The sequence below is a fragment of the Gorilla gorilla genome, chromosome 9 (assembly GCF_029281585.2).
Source record: "Gorilla gorilla gorilla isolate KB3781 chromosome 9, NHGRI_mGorGor1-v2.1_pri, whole genome shotgun sequence".
In the NCBI taxonomy this organism is placed as follows: Eukaryota; Metazoa; Chordata; class Mammalia; order Primates; family Hominidae; genus Gorilla; species Gorilla gorilla.
The window spans coordinates 142,251,023-142,272,500 of record NC_073233.2 but is presented as its reverse complement, the minus strand read 5'-3'; the positions used below and the strand labels follow the sequence as shown (position 1 = coordinate 142,272,500).

The following is a 21,478-nucleotide window of genomic DNA, read 5'->3' as shown; positions in this document are numbered from 1 at the left end:
CACGTTTGGATGAGGTCACTGAGCATTAAAATGAAGGAAGCCTGCATGAGGTCCCATGGCTAGCGCTGCAGAGCTGGGATTAAAACCTGATCTCTTTGGCTCCAAGATCCATGCTCTTGGCCATCGCTGCATGTTGTCCCCTGACTATTATTAGTGCTTAGTTGACAATGCCATAGAGAGGGCCTATGCACTGCTGGAGATGATTAATGTTCCACCTTCCTCAGAGATGTCACATCTTCAGAGACGCTTCGGTGACCACCTAACCTTACCTGGGCAGGTCTTTCTTCTGTCTTTTCTATCACTGCACCCTGTTTGTTTGCTTCAAAGTATCCACCAAACATGGAACTATATATTGATTGTTTTACTCTGTAATGATCTGTGGACCTCACTAACTTATACTCTGTCGGGGGTGGGAAGCATGTAATTTCTATCCACCAGAGCATCCTCAGGGCCTGGCTGAGTGCTTGTATGTAAAAAGTTGCATGAATATCTATGGCTGATCCAGTGAATCAATTAGCAGAGAACTGTATGAATGAGTTCTCATGGGACCTGGGGCCATCTCTTCCTGGAGTCAAACACTGCAAAACACTCACCCTTTGCATCTTTAACATGGTGCTTATCTCCCCATCTGTCGAACCAGCCGACCCAGTATTCCATAATCAGAAGGGGCTTATCTCTCTAAAAACAAACCAAAGCAAATACTAAGTCTGGCAAAAAAACAAGAAAAATCAGAAAACCTGAATACAATAGATGAGAACTTAAGGAACTCATGCTTTTCTCCTTTTTCCCAATTCAGAGCTTTCCCTTTTTGATCCAGTATTTCTTCCCCCACCCCTTGGCCGTCGTTCATAGCTCTGGTTCCTCCACTCCTAAATGTCCATGGTCTCCAGCTTCATGTGCCTCCCCACGATACCTGGAAAGCACCATCAGCAATTTCAACCCTGTCTCACCCAAGGCTGGTGTTGAAAGAATGGGTTTTGGATACACAAGGACCTGACCGCAATTCCTTATGTAGAAACTCAGATTCCACAGGCTTTCAGCCTGACACCTGCATTCCACTTGTAGCCTAGCATTTTCAGTGCTGCTGAATAATGTAGATTCTGTTTTTAAAAGGTGACACCTCCTCTACAGTAGGCCTGGCTGTTGCTGTGCCATGGATATTAACATGGAAGATCATAGCTGAGCTTCTTCTGGGTGATATGTCAGCCACTCAGCATGCATTTTCAGCGGCACTCCTGGAGTCCTCTGGCATGCTGCTGCTCTAAGATGGTCTCACTCTAAGCCCAAAGAGCTGTCAACCTAGGACTTTTGTTAGCTGCTCCCTGGATTTGGATTATGATGTTTTCCAGATCCTATGTTCTCTTCTACTTTGGTTTCATTTCTCATTTCCTGCATCCTTCAAACACTCCCATAGAAAGGATGGGTGGAAAATAAATATTCTGAGTCCTTCAATGTCTGGCTATCAACACAATTAATATTTAAAATTATTAATTGCATATAAAACTCTGGGTTAAAATTTATTTAGCCTCAAATTTTAAAGGCATATGTCATTGCTTCCTATTATCCAATATTTTATAATCCTATGCCATTCTAATTGTTTTTGCTTGGCAGGTAAACCTGTGGTTTTTCTCTCTGTAGGATGCTAATGTCACAATTTAGGTCTTTTTCATCACTTACTGTGCTTACCATTTGAGGTACACTTTTCATCTGGACATACAGATACTTCAGTTAAAGGAAATTCTTATGTTATTTGCAATTTCCTTTCCTCCATGCTCTTTGTCCACTCTTTTTGCAACCAGTATTAATAAGATGTTGGGTCTCCTACAATACTCCTGTAAGACGTTTATCTTGTCTCTTTTATGTTTTGTGGGCTTATACTAATAGTAATATTAGGGAATTTTATCATCTTTACCTTCCAACTTCTATATTTAATTTTTAATTTCAAATATTAGATTTTTAATTTCAAAGAGTTGTTTTTGGTTCCCTGATTGTCCCTCTTACTTAACAGCCCACTCTTGTTCAGGTATAATCTTATTCATATCTCTATGCATATTAATAAGCCTTTTTACTACTCTATTTTGTTGCCTGAATTAACTCCATGTTCCCTGATTTCCATTTTCTTCTTTATTTGTAGTTTAATTATTTTCTCTTTGTGAAACTTCATTAAATAAATACAGATCCTTAATTTTCCATTTGTATTCAAGAGGAAAGACTGACTTCTGGTGTTAAAATTGTACTGTGGGCTTGACATTCTCCTCCTGGAAATCTTCCAAATCAAAATAAGGACTGAGAAATGGAAACACAAACATCCTCTGTGAAGCTAAGAGTCATCTGAAACTTCAAAATATAAATGAGGAGGAAGAAGCGCAAAAGCATTGAAGGTCTATCAGGGGTTCAAAGAGAGAGAATGCTCTTTGTCGAAGATTTTAGGAAAGACTAACAGCACAAATTTCTCCTAAGTAAGAAGCATACTCTATAGTGCAATACCAACCATTTATTATCAGTTACAGAATAGGGTGCACAAGCTGGTGAAGGGAATGCACTTTACATAATTCAGTGCATCAGAAGCTTAGAAGGACAAAATTATGGAAGAATCACAGATAAGAACTATAAGGAGGAAGAAGTTGCTGCTTGTGAGGCATCTGAGAGCAGTCCTGCATCTATACTGGCTCCCTGGGAGGATGGAGAAAGCAAAAAGGAAGATGGGTAAAGATAAGAATTCATCCCTGCCTGCAGCATTATGCCACTAAGATACATTGTTAGCTCAGTCACATGTTGTCTCTCACAGCAACTTCTCTTGAGTCCTTGAGCCAATAAGAACTCATCTCCATCAAAGACGAGTAATAATAAAAAAGAAACAAGAATAGAATCTACATTTAAAATGCTAATAAAAAAGAGTTCTTTTCTTTTTTAACAGGGAAAGAAATTACAGGAGGAACACCAAAAACTTTCTATAGCATAGGTCAAAATTGTGACCCAAAAATATTGTTACAAAGTTAAAAACCCCAAAGAAACAATCACCTCTATAAATGGAGAGCATAAAAAGAGAACTAAAAGTACTCAAGGAAGACATGATAAGAAAATATAAGGAGCTAAAATATTACCTAACAAAGATTTTTTTAAGGCAGATAAAATAGAAAATATTAAGTCCAAACTGGAAGCAGCTAAAAGGAAAATAAACATTGTGAGGGACATGAAAAGAATAGGAGTGAAAAGTGAGCACAGTTAAAATGAACAGAGTAGAAAGAATGAGAAGGAAATGGATGCAGGAGATGTGAAAGTAAGACAGAAGAATTTTGCATTACACATAACTTGTGTCCCTAAAGAGAATAAACCAAATAAAAAAATTTTAAACATATTTAAAAATATGATCAAAGACTCACAATTTCCAACAATCATGATCTATGTTATTTGGATGAACCCTCTCATTGAGGATTTTTACAAAGTTAAATCAAATACAATATCACCATAGATACAGCTGAAAAGAGAATTCATGTATATGAAAATAAATCAGAAGAAAGTATCCAAATAGCAGCATAAGTAGACAAAAATGTACAAACTAAAGAGATACACAGCACATTTGAGAAGGTTTAATGAATTTAGCTGGAATTCCAGGATGAGGAGTGAGACAACAGAGCAGAAGCAACATTTGAAGAACTACTACCTGGGAACACACACATTCTAGAAGCCCGACAAACTGGAATAATAAATAAAAAGACACTCAGAAAGAGACATAGTTCAACTGCAGAAAACAAAAAAAGAAACAAAAAATTCTTAGTAATAAAGGAGAAAAAAAAGCCTGACAGAAGGGCTCCCCATCACAGCAGTGAAGTCAGCAGACTGGGTGCTGAAAGAAAACTGCCACATTAGAATTCAGAGCCGGGAAGAGACTGAAGCCTGGAAACAGAGAGTCTGCCATAAACAGACATCACTAAAGCATGTACTTCAAGCAGAAGAAAACTGATCCTGAGTAGAATCTCCAGGATATAAAAAATAGTAAAAAGCAAAAAGATAAATATTGGGCTAAAACTGAAGGAATATTGATTGTATAACACAAATACATAATATTTTTAAAGTTTTAAAAAGATAGAAATCAAATACAAGAAAAATACAGAAGATGCATCTGATGGAGTGGCCAGAGTCAGTGCTTGCCCTGAGGCACTTGTACAACCCAGGCGGAGAGCAGAACTTTAGACTGCAGGGGACTCAGTACTTACGTTAAAATTTCAAGGATGACTTTTAAAAGATAAAATCAGACTCTGTAACTCCAGAATGATATAGGAAAAAACAGAAATTGATTTTTTTAAATAGTCGAACCCATAAAAAGAAGCCAAGATTGTAAAGAAAAAGAAAAGAAACATTTAAAAGCAGGCACATAATCAGATGGCAGGTTTAACTTCAGTCTAACAAGAATTACATGAAATACGAATGACTGAGAGCTCCAAATAAAAGTTTAATTGTGTCAGACTAAAATAAAAATATTCAACTAATTCCTGATCTCTAATAAGAGAGATGTCTAAAGAAAAATGTATTACAGCAAGATTAAAACCCAAATGAGGATATAGAAAATGATACACATTCAAATATTAATCACAGAGGTCTGGCATGGCAATATCAATGACAGACAAAAGTGACCTTAAGACAAAAAGCAATACTGCATACAAACAGGATGACTCCCTAGTGATAAAATTTCATGTCCGTGAAGATAAAACAAGTCCACATTTACATAGCCTCAAAATACATCAAGCAAACTTTGATAAACTTGCTAAAGGACAGGTAAAATACTAAGGACTACTGGTAGAAATATGCAAATCTGCAATTATGATAGAAATATTAACACATCTCTTTCAGTGACCAATACAACCAGCCAAAAAAATCAATTGGAAATAGAAAACTAGAATAACACAATAAATAAAATTGACATAGAACTTAAACAGAATACTGCACCCAGTACCGCAAAATACATTCATTACAAACACATAGGGCATTTACCAAAACTGACCATTGATAGGACATAAATACAAACAAAATTAAACATAAAAAATAAAGAATCACACCTAAAAATTGAAAACAAATGAATCTAACTCTACACCAAGTTGGTAAAACAATTACATAAAACAAAGAAATTATTCCATGTAACCTTAGTACATAGAATTTTCACTACACATTCTCTGTGTGATATACCTTAAAGATAAAAGAAAAACCACAGAAATCTTTAAGATCATTAGATTTTTCTTATTTTCAGTAATATTATCAGTGTTTTTTCAAACCTATTATGAATATATTGTAGAATTAAGTGAATAACAAAATTGTGAATGTTATCAACTATGATGTCCAAAGTCAGAGAAAAAATAAAAATATAAATCAGAAAAGTTAAATATAACCTCTATAATTCTAAATTTGTATTTTTTTACAAATCAATGAAACCACAGTTTTCTCCTCGTTTAAAACATGCCAATATCCCGGCCCTACACACTGAAAATGCTTAGAAGTAACAGCAATTTGATAGTAAGCACAGCTTGTATTCTACAGAAGCAACAGGGTTTTTAGGAGAAATCGCTGTTTCTGGGCTGAGGATTGGAAATGTATCAGGTGAGTCTGGGACATTGTATTTGGCTGGAAACCAAGTAAACTATGAAAGACTGATGGGGTCACGTCAGAGGAGAGAGGAGCCAGGTGGAAGGTGCTGCCAGCAGGCCAGCGAGAAGCCACTTTAAGCTTCAACAACGTAATAATTAAAATTGATAAGAAGGCATTAAACATATTAAAAAGTCATGAATTAATAATCAAAGAAAACAATTTACAAAAGTTTGAAAACGTACAGAGTATGTTTTCTGACTTCAGCGAAATAAAAGAAAAAAATAGAAAAACTCCGTATGTCTGAAAATTTAAAAATTAACTTCTAAACATACTCATAGGCCAAAGAAACAATCATATTGAATACTCACACTAGTCTGAATTACAGTATATCAAATATACCAAATATAAAACTCATGAACTAATGAGAAATCTATTCCTTAAATGTTCATAATAAAACATACGATAAAATGTGAAGGCTAATTACCCACCTCAAGAAATTAGAACAGCAAAATAAACCAAAAATAGTAAAATAAATAAAGGAAATACAAACCTAAGGGTAGAAGCAGTGAAATTGAAATTAATTTGCAATAGACAATTTAAAAAGAAAAATCGGTTCTTTGAAAAGAACCAACATGCTTCTGATGAGAATGATAAGACAGAGTAAAAATGAATCGATAACTAAGATCAGAAATGAAAAGGAAAGACCAGCACAAATGATACGGCCATTAAAAACAAGAAGATGGTGTGCATAATTATATGCCATTATATTTTAGTTTGAGTGAAATGGACATATTCCTAGAAAAACTGTAACAACCACATTTACTCAGAAGGAAATAGACTTCAGAGTACAGCTCAGAGATATACCAGTGGGAAAAACATAAATCCCATCCTCACAGCAAGGACAAAGCTTGAAAAACTAAATTCATGGCTTCTTGGGTCCATCAGAGAACCTAGGTCACAGAGCAACCAAATACCTAAAATCCATGGAAAACCTGATGCCTGCAGGAAGAAGCTGGACCCAAGCCACTTGCTAACCTGGGGCTAGATCCTCTAATATAACACAAATAGATCATATTAAAGAAGTGCTGAAGGCAGTGTGGGCCAGCGTGAGAGTATGAAGTCAAGGGAGCCGAGACGGATAGCAGCTGACACCCTCATGCTGGCTTTAACTCCCCAAGTCTACCAGCTGTTCTGAGGGGAGATTCGGGAGAATCCTGGGCAAGTCTCTGTTGCAGGCTGAATTGCGTCCCCCAGCCAAATTCACACGAAGGCCTAACCCTCAGTACTGCAGAATGTGACTGTACTTGGGGACAGAGCCTTTAAAGAGGTAATTAGGTAAAAGTGAGGCTGCTAGTGTGGGTCTTAATCCCATGTCACCGGGCTCCTCATAAGAAGAGGAAATTTTGACACACCAGGGTCTCATGTTCACGGCCAAAAGACCATGCAAGGGCACGTTAAGAAGGTGACCATCTGCAAGATAAGGAGAGGCCTCAGAGGAGAACAGCCTGTGGACGCCTTGATTAAAATGTGGTCAATAGGGGCCGGGCGCGGTGGCTCACGCCTGTAGTCCCAGCACTTTGGGAGGCTGAGGCAGGCGGGTCATGAGGTCAGGAGATAGAGACCATCCTGGCTAACACGGTGAAACCCCGTCTCTACTAAAAATACAAAAAAATTAGCCTGGCGTGGTGGAGGGTGCCTGTAGCCCCAGCTACTCGGGAGGCTGAGGCAGGAGAATGGTGTGAACCCAGGAGGTGGAGCTTGCAGTGAGCCGAGTTCGTGCCACTGCACTCTAGCCTGGGCGACAGAGCAAGACTATGTCTCAAAAAAAAAAAAAAAAAAAAAAACGTGGTCAATAGGATGGGCCCTAATCCAATGTCTAGTGTCCTTATAAGAAGAGGAGATTAGGACACAGACACACACAAAGAGATCATGTGAGGACACAGGGAGGAGAAGACAGCCGTCCAACAAGCCAAGGAGAGAGGCCTCAGAAGAAACCCACCCTGCCAGCAACTTGATTTCAGACATTTAGTCTCCAGAATGTGAGAAAATAAACATCTGCTGTTTAAGCCACACAGTCTATGGTCCTTTGTTATGGCAACCCTAACAAAGTAACACAGCTTCCTTTCTGGTGCTGGCTGAGGGGAGGGAGCCACCGCCACTGCCAGACCTTCTCCCAGCCCATCTTCTCTAGGGAACAAAAGCCCCAATCAGCTGAGAAACAGCACAGAAGCTGTCACTTAAGGACAGCTTAACTGGATAAAATCCATTGCATCTGGGAAAGGGGCAGGGGATGCACTATCCTTGGGAAAGGAGGAACACATGCTAGGATCAGATCTGCCGCTAGAAGAAGAGCTGGGTAGGAGCACCTGCAAAGGCCACGCCCCTCAGACCCACAGACAGCATCTGCTGGCAATAAGGCATAATCAGAACATCAGGGAAAGCCTTTCTCCCTCACCAGCAGGCTAACCAAGCTGGAGAAAAAGTAACACATACTATAGCTGAGAGATCCGCAAGCAACAGATTCTCTGTGGGACTCAATGCAAAGGCGAGACTCAGAGGGGAATGCGGACACAGAGAAAACAACCTCTGCCAAACCAGCACTTGCCCTCGACACAAGGTACCACCAGAAACATTTGAAGCCCATGATGCACAAAGGATAACACAGCAACAACAAACCCCACAACCAGCCCAACTCCAGACGAGGGGAACACAAAATCCCACATGGCCTAGCAGAATGAAAGGCAGGCTGATCTCCAAGACAGTATCTATGTCCTATGCATGATGTGCAGTTTTCAATAAAAAATTATGAGACATACAAAAAGGCAAGAAAAGAACACACTTGGAAGAGATAAAGCAATCATCAGAAACAGATAAGACACAGATGTTGTAACTATCACACAAGGAATTCAAAATAACTATGATTAATATATTTAAGACTATCATGGAAAAGGAAGACAGCATGCAAGATCAGATAGATAATTTTGGCTGAAAGATGAAAACTAAGAAAGAAGCAAATGGAAATACTAGAAATCAAAAACAGCAAGAGAAACGAATTTCTTCAATAGGTTCATCGCTAAACTCAACAGGCATGATGAATGAATCAACGAACTTAAAGATAAGTCAGTAGAAATTAAGCAAACTGAAAAGTAAAGAGAAAAAAAGACAGTGGGAAAGAAAACAGCATCCAAGAGTTGTGAGACCACACTAAGTGATCTAATGTACGTGCAATTTGAATTGCAGAAGGTGAGAGAGCAGAGAAAATATCTAAATAAGTGACGGCTCAGAATTCTACAAAATTAATGACCTAATCATGCATTCCTGGGATGAATCTCACTAGGATGTAATTGTATTAGTCCATTTTCACGCTGCAGATAAAGACATACCTGAGACTGGGAAGAAAAAGAGGTGTAATTGGACTTACAGTTCCACATAGCTGGGGAGGCCTCAGAATCATGGCAGAAGGGGAAAGGCACTTATCACATGCCAGCAGCAAGAGAAAATGAAAAAGAAGTAAAAGTGGAAACCCCTGATAAACCCATCAGATCTCGTGAGACTTATTCACTATCATGAGAATAGCATGGGAAAGACAGGTCCTCATGATTCAATTACCTCCCACTGGGTCTGTCCCACAACACATGGGAATTCTAGGAGACACAATTCAAGTTGAGATTTGGGTGGAGACACAGCCAAACCATATCAGTAATGTATTATCATTTTACATATTGCTGGATTCAATTTGCTCATCCTTTGTTGAGAATTTTTGCTTCCATGTTCATAAGGGAAATTGGTCTTTGGTTTTCTTTGCTTTAGTTGTTTTTATTTGGTTTTGGAATTAGGACAATGCTGACCTCATAAAATGAGTTTAGAAGTATTCTCTCCTTTTCTATTTTCTGGAACATATCGTGTAGAATTATTATTATTTCTTACTTAATGTTTGGTAAATTTCACCAAACCACAGATCCAAGAATCTCCTGGAACACCAAGCAGGATAAATTTTAAGAAACAAACCACATCTAGGCATGTTACATTCAAACTTCCGAAAACTAAAGACAAACAGAAAATTCTAAAGGTAGCCAGAGGATAAAAGACAAAAAAAAAAAAAAAAAGATAAGAATTAATACTGATTTCTCATCAGAAACCATGGAAGTAGAAACAATAATGAAGAGACATCTTTAAAGTGGGGAGTTAAGAAGATACTGTTGTACACTCCTAATACTACCTACACTTTAGTATGATTAGTAGTGTCAGGTTACTTTTTAAATTATATATATATTTTTTTCTCTTTCTTTTTTTTTTTTTTTTTTTTTTGAGACAGAGTCTCCCTCTGTCACCCAGGCTGGAGTGCAATGGCACGACCTCGGCTCACTGCTACCTCCACCTCCTGGGTTCAAGCGATTCTCCTGCCTCAGCCTCCCAAGTAACTGGGATTACAGGCACCCCCACCATGCCCAGCTAATTTTTGTATTTTAATAGAGACGGGGTGTCACCATGTTGGTCAGGCTGGTCTCAAACTCCTGACGTCAAATGATCCGCCCACCTCGGCCTCCCAAAGTGCTGGGATTACAGGCGTGAGCCACCGCGCCCGGCCTATATTTTAAATTCTAAGTCAACAGCTACAGTTTTTTAAACTGACATAAGTAATAAGTCTACAGAACAGATAAAATGGAATCAAAAAATTATCAATTAGCTCCAGAAAAGGGAGAAAAAAAGAACAAGAAAGAAACAAAGTACAAAAAAGAAAAGAATTTGCAAAAAGGTAAATTTCAGTCAAACCATATCAATAACTACTTTAAATGTGAATGATGTAGCCACATTATCTTAAAATACAAAAACTGTCAAATTGAATTTTTTAAAGCAATATGTAAATATATGATATCTACAAGAAATCCATTTTATATACAGATGTTAAGGTATATAAAAAGCAAAAGGATAAAGATATGCCATGCAGGTACTAATTAAAAGAAAGCTACAGTTGCTATATTTATATCAAAATAGAGTTCAGAACAAGGGAGAGGGACATTACGTAATGATACAGCGGCCAAGCTTCCAACAAAATATCATAATCCTAAATGTGAATGCACTTCAAAACAGGCAAAAACTAATAGGCGTAAAAGAAAAATAAACAATCTATGATTATATTTAGAGGTGTCAACATTCCTCTCACAAAAATTGATGGAATGAGTAGGCAGAAAATCAGTAAGGATAGTGATTACTTGGCCAATATCATCAATTAGCTTGACTTGATGGGAATTTATAAATAGATGTAAACTACACATTATTTTCTTTTTTTGTTTGTTTGTTTTTATTATTATTATTATTATACTTTAAGTTTTAGGGTACATGTGCACAATGTGCAGGTTTGTTACATATGTATACATGTGCCATGCTGGTGCGCTGCACCCATTAACTTGTCATTTACATTAGGTATATCTCCCAATGCTATCCCTCCCCCCTTCCCCCACCCCACAACAGTCCCCAGAGTGTGATGTTCCCCTTCCTATGTCCATGTGTTCTCATTGTTCAGTTCCCACCTATGAGTGAGAATATGCGGTGTTTGGTTTTTTGTTCTTGAGATAGTTTACTGAGAATGATGGTTTCCAATTTCATCCATGTCCCTACAAAGAACATGAACTCATCATTTTTTATGGCTGCATAGTATTCCATGGTGTATATGTGCCACATTTTCTTAATCCAGTCTATCATTGATGGACATTTGGGTTGGTTCCAAGTCTTTGCTATTGTGAATAATGTTGCAATAAACATACGTGTGCATGTGTCTTTATAGCAGCATGATTTATAGTCCTTTGGGTATATACCCAGTAATGGGATGGCTGGGTCAAAGGGTATTTCTAGTTCTAGATCCCTGAGGAATCGCCACACTGACTTCCACAATGGCTGAACTAGTTTACAGTCCCACCAACAGTGTAAAAGTGCTCCTATTTCTCCACATCCTCTCCAGCACCTGTTGTTTCCTGACTTTTTAATGATTGCCATTCTAACTGGTGTGAGATGGTATCTCATTGTGGTTTTGATTTGCATTTCTCTGATGGCCAGTGATGGTGAGCATTTTTTCATGACTACACATTATTTTCAAACATACATGGAACATTCACCAAGAATGACCATATTATGATCCATGAAACAAACCTTAACAAATGTAAAAGAACAGAAATTATACAAGTATGTTCTTCGGCCTTAACAGTATTAAACTAGAAATCAACCATAGAATACTAGCTGGAAAATCCCCTAAGATTGAAAAATGAAACAGCACACCCCTAACTGAGGCATGGAATAAAGAAAGTCTCAAGGGAAATTTAAACAAATGTTTTGAAGTTTTGAACTCAATGAAAACACAGCCCATCAAAATTGGTGAGATGCAGCAAAACTAGTACATACAGAGAAATTTACAGCATAAATGCTTATATTAGAAGAGAATAAAAGTTCCAACTCAGTAAGCTACATTTCCACCAGAAAGACCAAGAGAAAGAACAAATGCAATCTGAAGGCAGCAGAAGGGAGAAAATGCTAAAAGTTCAGAGCAGAAACCAAGGAAGTTGAAGACACAAAAATAACAGGGAATCAAAATCAAGCCGAAAGCTGATTCTCTGCAAAGATCAAAAAAAATTATAAACTTCTAGCCACACTAACCAAAATAAATACACAAAATTAGCAATATTAGGACTGAAAGAGGAGCCATCGCTATGACAACAAACACATTAAGAGGATAACAAGGGATTATCACAAACAACTCTATGTCCACGAATTCAAAAATTTAGATGGAATAGAATAAAATGAGTAGAATAAATCCTTGAAAGATGTAAATTACTACAACTCACCCAAGAAGAAATAACTTAAATTTTCCTGTGTTGTTAGAGAAATTGAACTGCAAGTTAAAATTCTTCTAAAAAGGAAAACTTCAGGTCCAGACAGTTTCAGTGATGAAAGTTACCAAACATTAAGAAATGCTAACAATTCTACACTATCTGTTCCAGAAAACAGAAAAGGAGAGCATCCTTCCAAGTTCATTTTATGAGGCCAGCGTTATCCTAATTCTAAAACCAAATACCTTTTAAGAAAAGAAAACCAAAGACCAATGCCCTTCATAAACATGGAAGCGAAAATTCTCAACAAAAATATGAATAAACTGAATCTGGCAAAATAGAAAATGATAATATCTCACAATCAGATGAGATTCATCCCAGGAATGCAAGACTAGTTCAACATGCAAAAACCACAGTCACTGTATTAACACACTAAAGCAGGATGGCCTTTGGGTTTGACTATGACTTTACGTACATGACAGTCAAGCACAATCCAGTCAGCTATTGAAGGAAATGAAGCACTGAGTCCTGCTACAACATGCATAAATGGACCTCAAAGAAACACCACGCTGTGTGAAAGAAGCCAGATGCAAAAGACTAAATACTGCATGAGAGCGCTTATGTGAAACGTCTAGAAAAGGTAAGTTTATAGAACTAGAAAGAAGATTGGTGGCTGCCCAGGGCTGGAGACAGGATTAACTGCAATGAGCATTAAATGCAATGAACATTTTGGATTCTGGTGATGGTTGTGGAACTCTGTATGTTGAATTGTATGCTGACAATGGGTGAATTTAATGGTGTACAAATGAGATTTCAATTAAGTTGTTAAATGAAAGTGACAAGAAAAAAAGAACAAAAAGGAAGAAGACTTAGCAAAGGTATTGAAAAACTAGAGATAGCCACAGATCCACAGAGCCCTAGCAGGGCCCCTGCCTTTCACCAAGTTGGAAACTGTATAGAAATTGATGAAAATCCAGGCGCAGTGGCTCACGCCTGTAATCCCAGCACTTTGGGAGGCCAAGGCAGGTGGATCACCTGAGGTCAGGAGTTTGAGACCAACCTGGCCAACATGGTGAAACCCCATCTCTACTAAAAAGTACAAAAATTAGCCGGGTGTGGTAGCATGTGCCTGTAATCTTAGCTACCCAGGAGGCTGAGGCAGGAGAATCACTTGAGCCAAGGAGGCGGAGGTTGCAGTGAACTGAGATCAGGCCATTGCACTCCAGCCTGGGCAACAAGACTGAGACTCTGTCTCAAAAAAAAAAAAAAGAAAAGAAACTGATGAAAAAAAGAAACAAGTTTCATGAGTCTTATTTATAATGTGGGTGGAGGGTGGGGACAGAGCTCTGGAGCTTCGGAGTCTTTGGCTAGGCCAGGGGGCCACAGTGTGAGGGAATGGAAGGAAAGCCCTCAGGGGCAGGGTAGCGGGACTGGGAGCAGAGGCAGAGGCTCACAGCGGCCCAGCCGGCCAAGGCCTGGGGGCTGGATGTCATCCTGGGCACAAAGGAAAACCAGGAAAGGGTGTTAAGCAGAGGAGACTGTGACCAGGCCTGGTCTTGAAGCACGCACTCTAGCTAGTGTGTAGAGAAAGGACAGATGTACTCCCTGGAGGCTGTAGAGAAAGGACAGATGTACTCCCTGGAGGCTGTAGAGAAAGGACAGAAGTACTCCCTGGAGGCTGGGCTGTGGCTTGTCCTTCTTTGTAACTGTCACAGGAGGTCACCCACTGAGAGGAAGGTGGGAGCCGCTCAATCCACATCTGTTAAATCAGTGCAGGTACAACCCTCATCCCTTCCCATAATGTGTATGCTGTGGCGGGAAAGTCTAGCCAGTCTCTGAGCTCTGTCTTCACAGGTGAAAGGGAACATCACCCCTCGCCCTTCCCACTCATCTCCATGACGTGATCCACAAGCAGAGGTGACACAAGCAGGGTTCCCTCCTCCTTCCCCATCCCAAAAGGCTCCCAGAATGGCTTGGAACCTGCCGAGGACCCAGGGTGAAAACCTGCGGTCTTCTTTTCAAACCTGTTTTCACGGAACACCAGCTACATAGGCAAGGCAGGTCATGGTAGGAGGAGTTGTAAAACCCTGCCTGTCTGAAATGTCTTACCTGGACTTTATGAAGCTGATTGAAAGTATCCTGGTGAAGTTTTTGCAAATTGATGGCGGCCAACACTGCATAAAGAAGAGAGAGGCCCAGCTGAGGCATGAGACAAGTGCTGTCAGGGAAGGGAAGGAATGCGCCCCCGGCCCGGACGCACGCAGGAGGAACCCATGCTCAGCAGTGAGGATGGCGAGATGCTGTCTGGACCCCACTCTGCCACATCCAAAGGGCTGCCACGGCCATCGCCACATCCCTGACACTTGCGAGGACACTCACTGTTGAAATTAACCACACTCTGTGCAGAGAAGTGAGCCAGGCCAAGGCTCCCTGACATGATTAGACTGGAAACGGGACGCAGGCTTCCTGGCCCCAAGCTCAGCACGTGTTCCAGTGTGCCAGGCTTCCCTGGAAGAGCCACTACTAAGGAGGCAGAAGGGCAGCCGCCGGCAGCAGCTCGTCCCGCTGGCCTGCTCACACCCGGGCACGTCCCTCACTATTGCCATCTGATGAGTCCATCCAGAATCTTCCTGCCACTTAATTCTCTAGGATCTCCTAAGTGTCCACACGGAGCCTTGGGCGGTAGGATCCCAGGAATGGAACCGGATCTAGGCCCGGTTCCTGACACAACACCTATCTTCTGGTTCTCCCTGTGGTTTCCCAAGTTAGTGCAGATGGCCCTGATCCCAAGCCAGGCGCAGCACCAATGCAGATTTCTTGCCACAGAAAAACTATGGGAGATGGAAAGGCGTCCTGAGAACAGAGGAGCTCCAGTGCTGCTGTGTTTAAAGACGGCAGGAGCAAGGTCAAGAGAGGGAGCTGGTAAGTGGCCCTGAGCCTTGACCTTGAGTCCTCATTTATTGTAACATCGAACTCCAGGATCCATCCGGTGGACACGGGAAAGGGAGGTATCGAGATGCACTTGGTTTTCTCTGCAGTGTGTTCAAGATTTACACGGGCTGGCTGAGAGCCCTGTTCTCCTGTGAACTAACTCTAAATGTGTACCTCCTTTGGTGTGGCCGCTCAGCACATGTTTCTCACCATCAGAGGTCAAGAGAAGCTCCACAATCCCTCTTCTCAGCAGGGCCTGTTGAGAAAATTAACCAAAATAACCCAATTCCCTCATTCCCATGGGAAAAAAGAAATACATACAGCTCCCCATATTCATGGGTTCTGCATCCATGCATTCTGCAATCACAGTCAGAAATATGTTTTTACTTTTTTAATTTTAAATGTTTTTTAGAGACAGGGTCTTGCTGTGTTTCCCCAGGCTGGAGTGCAGTGGCACGATCATAGCTCACTATAACCTTAAACTCCTGGATTCAAGCCATCTTACCACCTCAGCCTCCTGAGTAGCTAGGACTACAGGCACACGCCACCATGTCCAGCTAATTTTTTTTTCTTTAGTAGAAACGGGGGCTCACTATGTTGCCCAGCCTGGTCTCAAACTCCTGGCCTGAAGTGAGCCTCCTGCCTTGGACTCCCAAAGCACTCAGATTACAGGTATGAGCCACCACACCTGGCCAAAAATATATTTCTTAATTGCATCTGTACTGAACATGCACAGGCATTTTTCTCATCATTATTTCCTAAAGAGTACTATATAGCAACTATTTATGTAGCATTTACATCGTATTGGGTATTAGAAGTAATCTAGAGATAAGTTAAAGTACATGGGAGAAGCCAGGCATGGTGGCTCATGCCAGCACTTTGGGAGGTCGAGGCAGGCAGATCACTTGAGGTCAAGAGTTTGAGACCAGCTTGGCCAACATGGTGAAACCCTGTCTCTAATTAGCCAGGTGTGGTGGCGCATACCTGTAATTCCAGCTACTCGGTAGGCTGAGTCACAAGAATTGCTTGAAACCAGAGGTAGAGGTTGCAATGAACCGAGATCACGCCAGCCTAGGTGACAGAGTAAAACTATCTCAGAAAAAAAAAAAAAAAAAAAAAAGCATATGGGATGATGTGCATAGGCTGATGGAAATGCCACACCATTTTATGTCAAGAACTTGAACACCGACCGATTTTGTGTCCACAGGGGCCCTGGAATCAATCCTCCATGGATGCTGAGGGACGACTATATGAGGAAATCGGAAACTAAACAGAGCATGGTTCAGTTGGGTGAGACGGGAGCTAGACACGGGTTTGAATTCAGAGTCTGACCTTCTGCAACTTAGTAAATTGGGGGAAATCACTGTCTCGGTCTCAGCCTGGTGATTTTTGTGGGGAATGACCCTGAAATCGGTCAAGTGTGGGTTCTGACACCCCATGATCAAAGCCTCTAGGGAAAAAAAGGGCTGAGTTTACCAGGAAATGCCCTGGAAGAGGATCTAAGTCACTGAAAGAAGAGGAAGAAGACCAGGGAACCACTCTGTGCTGGAAGGGGAGAGGCTGCAGCTGTGGGGTCCTGAGAACCATCAGGGCATTCACCAAGCTCAGGTGCTGCCGAACACTGTCAAGGGGAACAAGGAAGCCTGCCATGGCTGCAGGGATGGGGACATCTAATCTGAAAAACCATGGTCACGAGGCCAGATAGCCAGGGCCTGGCTGTGCGTCTCCTGTGCTTATCGAGTCAGACCTGGGCCTGGGAGTGGAGTTGAATGGCTTTTTTTTTCTTCTTCTTTTCTTTTCTTTTCTTTTTTTTTGGGGGGGGGGACGAGTCTCACTCTGTCACCCAGGCTGGAGTCCAGTGGCATAATCTCGGCTCACTGCAACCTCCATCTCCCAGGTTCAAGAGATTTTTCTGCCTCAGCCTCCTGAGTAGCTGGGATTACAGGTGTGCCCCACCACGCCCAGCTAATTTTTGTATTTTTAGTAGAGACAGAGTTTTGACACATTGGCCAGGCTGGTCTCGAACTCCTGACCTCAGGTGATCCACCCGCCTCAGCCTCACAAAGTACTGGGATTATAGGCATGAGCCACTGAGCACAGCCGGTAAATTTTAAAATCAAAAACAAATAATGCTGGCTGAATACAACTGATTCAGGGCAGCCAAGCGTCCCCTGGGAAAAGACAGGGAGGGAAATTACTCTCTGACCTTGTCCAACTCCAGAAGCCACAGCTATAGGGCAGACGCCAGCATGTGGATGAAGTCCAGCCCCGCCCTCCTCCCCACTTTGCCCAGCTGGGGACCCCTCTCCTTCCCGTCTCGGCCTCCAGCCAGAGGTCTCCGCACAGGCACTGCTGCAGAGGCAAGGGCGGAGTCAGGACGGCTCAGGCCAGCCCTGCAGCCCTGCAGCCCTGCACTCTGCTTGGCAGCCCACGGCGGGGTTCAGTTGAGACTGAACTCTCATCAGCTTTCTGAATGTGGCAAGTCAGGGGCCAGTAGGGTCTGAGCCACCAGGAAGGACAGCAGGCAGGACTGCAGTTATTCCCTGGCCTGACAGTCCCTCCGTGAAGAAGCAAGAGGGACAGAAGAGAGGACGTTTATCTTACAGGCGAGAAAGCTTCAAGCTGAGAGTCCCATCACTAAGTTCTTGAAGCATTATTTACAGTGGAGGAAGATTCACCAGCCCCAGCTTTAATGAGAGTCGTGGGTCACAGAGACAGGAAGCAGAAAGGAATAGCCCTTTAACGCCATGTTCTGTCTTCTAATAAAGTTATTTAGGTACATAGTGATCGTCTTGACTGCTGTAAATTCACAGAGAAAATGAACTTGATCTACAGTTGAACCTTGAACAACACAGGTTTGAACTGTGCGGATCCACTTATACTCGGATTTTTTTCAATACGAGTTACAATCCCCTGCCTCTCCTGCCAACTCCTCCATCTCTTCTGCCACCCCTGGGTCAGCAAAACCAACTCCTCCTCCTCCACCTCTTCCTCCTCCCCCTCAGCCTGTTTAACATGAAGATGGTGAGGAGAAAGACCTTTACCATGATCCATTTCTGCTTAATGAGAAGTCAGTACATTTTCTGTTCCTTATGATTTTCTTAGTAACATTTTCTTTTCTGAAGTTTACTTTACTGTAAGAATACCGTATATAATAGACATACAAAACCTGCATTAATCAACTGTTTATTATTGGTAAGGCTTCCAGTCAACAGTAGACTATTAGTGACTAAATTTTGAGGGAGTCAAAAGTTGTACGCAAATTTTCAGCTATGCAGTGGGCCGGCACCCCTCAGCACCTCGTGTTCACAGGCCAACATTCTCAGAATGCACAGTGTCCAGCCCAATCACTCATGCATCCAGGAATCAGAAACGCACAGAGGAGGAAGGAGGCATGTAAACATGGGGCCAAACCAAGGCCCTCTTACCTTGTGGAGATACAGCATGTATGTTTTATCCTTTTTGAATGAGCCATATTCATTCTCCACTTGCACCGCGATGACAGGGCCTCCCTGGCGGTACTGAGAAACAAGCAGAGGAGAGTTAAAGAGTGAGGCTATTTGGGGCAAAAGCCTGGAGTCTCCGGGCTTGCTGCTAAAGGCTGCACAGCTGGTGTGGCACGCTCTGATCCACGGCCCCTGCGGTCTGCACGCTCTGCTCCAGCGCTGGAGTTAGAGTCTGCTGGGTCACTTGGCTGCTGTGGGAGCCGCCTTCCCTAGTGCGTTGCAGTACGTAACTGTCAGGTTTCCCTCTGCTTCTCACACTAGCTACTTAAATTTGAGCCCTCAAACCTACAAATGCACCTGCTTCCACACCAATCCCATCCATATTGCCACCTCCCTCCTGCCTTAGGCTTATGCCACCACTTGTGTGTGGGTCCCACGGCCTTCCACTGCCTGATCAGGAACGTGGCTCTGGGCACAGCCCCTCTCCCCTCTGTGCCTTTGACCTTCCTTTGCAACAAGCTGACCTCCATGATCACGGAAACTTACTCAGGACCCTCCGCATCAAGAAAGATGGGGGCAGAGGCCCAGGAATGTTCCTCTCTTCCCACTCTCCTCATTAAGAGCCACACTTCCTAGAAGAGTTACCGGTCATCTACACCCACATCTCCTGCTTTCTTGCTTTTAACTCACTCCTCAAACTCCCTTGGGAAAGCTTCCAGCCCATCCTGCCATCCAGACCATCAACATTGACCTAGTTATGCTAAACTCAAAGGCCTTTTCAGAGTGTCCTCTTTCAGGGCCCTTCCACAGTCTGGTGCATTTCCTTCTCCTTGGAGCCCAGCCACAGAGAAGACAGCCTGAGTGCTGGAAAGCCAAGGTCTGAGCTTTTTGTCCCAACATATAGCAGGCCCGGGGTCCCCACTGCCTACAGCATAAATGGCCAGCTTTATAGTGCGTTCCTCCCTCTTGGACAAAGGAATGCTGGCTCTGAGGGCACTAAGGAAAGAGAACAGGCATGACCGTCAGCTTTTCCTTTGCAGGTTCCCCTCTGCCTCCTTCCCGCCTCACCCTCTGCCCAGGCGTGCTGGCTTTCCACAGCTCCTTCTGAGATTCTGTTTGCCTCCACAGGGCAGCGCCACGCCTGCCCCCCGAGTGGACGCATGGCCTCTCCACTGTGCCTGGTACACCCAGCAGTGACCACACAGGGCCTGGTGCTCAGCAATTACTCGCTGGATGGACATAAATATTCTCAGAGAGTGAGTTGAGAACAATTGTTTTTATTATTGAACAGTATCAGTTCTCTCCAACCCGAAGGGTGAGACTTCTAAAAACCCCATTGCAGAGGAATTTCCAGTCGGCCTTGTGAAATAAACAGGATAAGAATAAAAGTCCCAAGTAAACCAGTAATGCACTCTAAAAATTATTTTTACATAATAATTAAAACAATAAAGACAACCAATTCAGTAAAGGGACCTTAAAATACTAATGATGTATCAATAATTAAATTAGTGCAAGGTATGAGGCATTACATTTCACTTACCCTTATAATTCCTTGCTTCTTAAAAGTTTCCTAGCATTCCCCACAGTTCAGTGGGATGCCTGTAAATTAGCTTTCCTCGTTGCACACGTGTGCATGTGAACGGCATTTGTGCTTCTGGTAAAACTTCCATCCAAATATTCAGTCTTTCCGGGTTTTTGTTTTTTTTCGAGACGGAGTCTCACTGTCGCCCAGGCTGGAGTGCGGTGGCGCCATCTTGGCTCACTGCAAGCTCCGCCTCCCGGGTCACGTCATTCTCCTGCGTCAGCTTCCCGAGTAGCTTGGACTACAGGCGCCCGCCACCATGCCCGGCAAATTTTTTGTATTTTTTAGTAGAGACGGGGTTTCACCGTGTTTGCCAGGATGGTCTCCATCTCCTGACCTCGTGATCCACCCACCTCGGCCTCCCAAAGTGCTGGGACTACAGGCGTGAGCCACCGCGCCTGGCCAGCAGTCTTTCTGGTTTTGAGGCTCACTCCTGCCACTGAGTCCCATCTAGATTGCAGAAATGCAAACAGACACATACAGCTTCAGCCCTTCAAACAAAAGATGTACCTCAACTCCACCTAACGGAGCCAGAGTTTAATCCTAAAGACAGGGTTTTCTTCCTCTCAGCAGTGCCCGTCTCTCAAAGCTGTATTGCAGCAACACCATTCCTAAGCTCTCTCTCACATTCTTCCTTTGTTATCCCTCGATTCTTCTCTTTATAATTATCCTAATAAGAACAACTCACAGGCTGGGTTCTGTGGCTCATGCCTGTAATCCCAGCCCTTTGGGAGGCCGAGGCAGGTGGATCACCTGAGGTCAAGAGTTTGAGATCAGCCTGGGCAACATGGTGAAACCCCGTCTCTACTAAAAATACAAAAATTAGCCAGGCATGGTGGTTGGGGCCTGTAATCCCAGCTATTCAGGAAGCTGAGGCAGGAGAATTGCTTGAACCCAGGAGGCGGAAGTTGCAGTGAGCCGAGGTCGCACCACTGTACTCCAGCCTGGGCAACAGAATGAGACTCCGTCTCCAAAAAAAAAAAAAAAAGAACTGACAATTCATGATTCCAAATTAGTTACAAAGGCCTAGATCTATATGTTTGCCATATTTACTCCCAAACAGAAGAGTAAGATATCAGCCTACTACTACCTAAAAATCCAGGTGTTTTTTTGGTTTG

At 42.4% G+C, this 21,478-nt stretch overlaps 1 protein-coding gene across 12 annotated transcripts in view; it reads right to left on the bottom strand.

Annotated features, from left to right (window-relative positions):
* The window catches only part of GLB1L3 (galactosidase beta 1 like 3), a 50,902-nt gene that overhangs the window by 15,640 nt on the left and 13,784 nt on the right, over positions 1-21,478 (bottom strand). For 11 of the 12 annotated variants that reach the window (XR_008669906.2, XR_008669905.2, XM_055356432.2 and 8 more), the window contains exons 7-10: positions 18,761-18,853; positions 15,507-15,588; positions 14,511-14,575; positions 594-678 (exon numbers count right to left, since the gene is read on the bottom strand). Coding sequence is in view for 10 of the 12 variants with exons in the window: in XM_055356432.2 (XP_055212407.2) it covers positions 594-678; positions 14,511-14,575; positions 15,507-15,588; positions 18,761-18,853 (325 nt within the window). In the remaining 2 variants the exon portion in view is untranslated. The remainder of the gene's footprint in view (positions 1-593; positions 679-14,510; positions 14,576-15,506; positions 15,589-18,760; positions 18,854-21,478) is intronic. The other variant, XM_055356431.2, reaches the window with a different exon arrangement.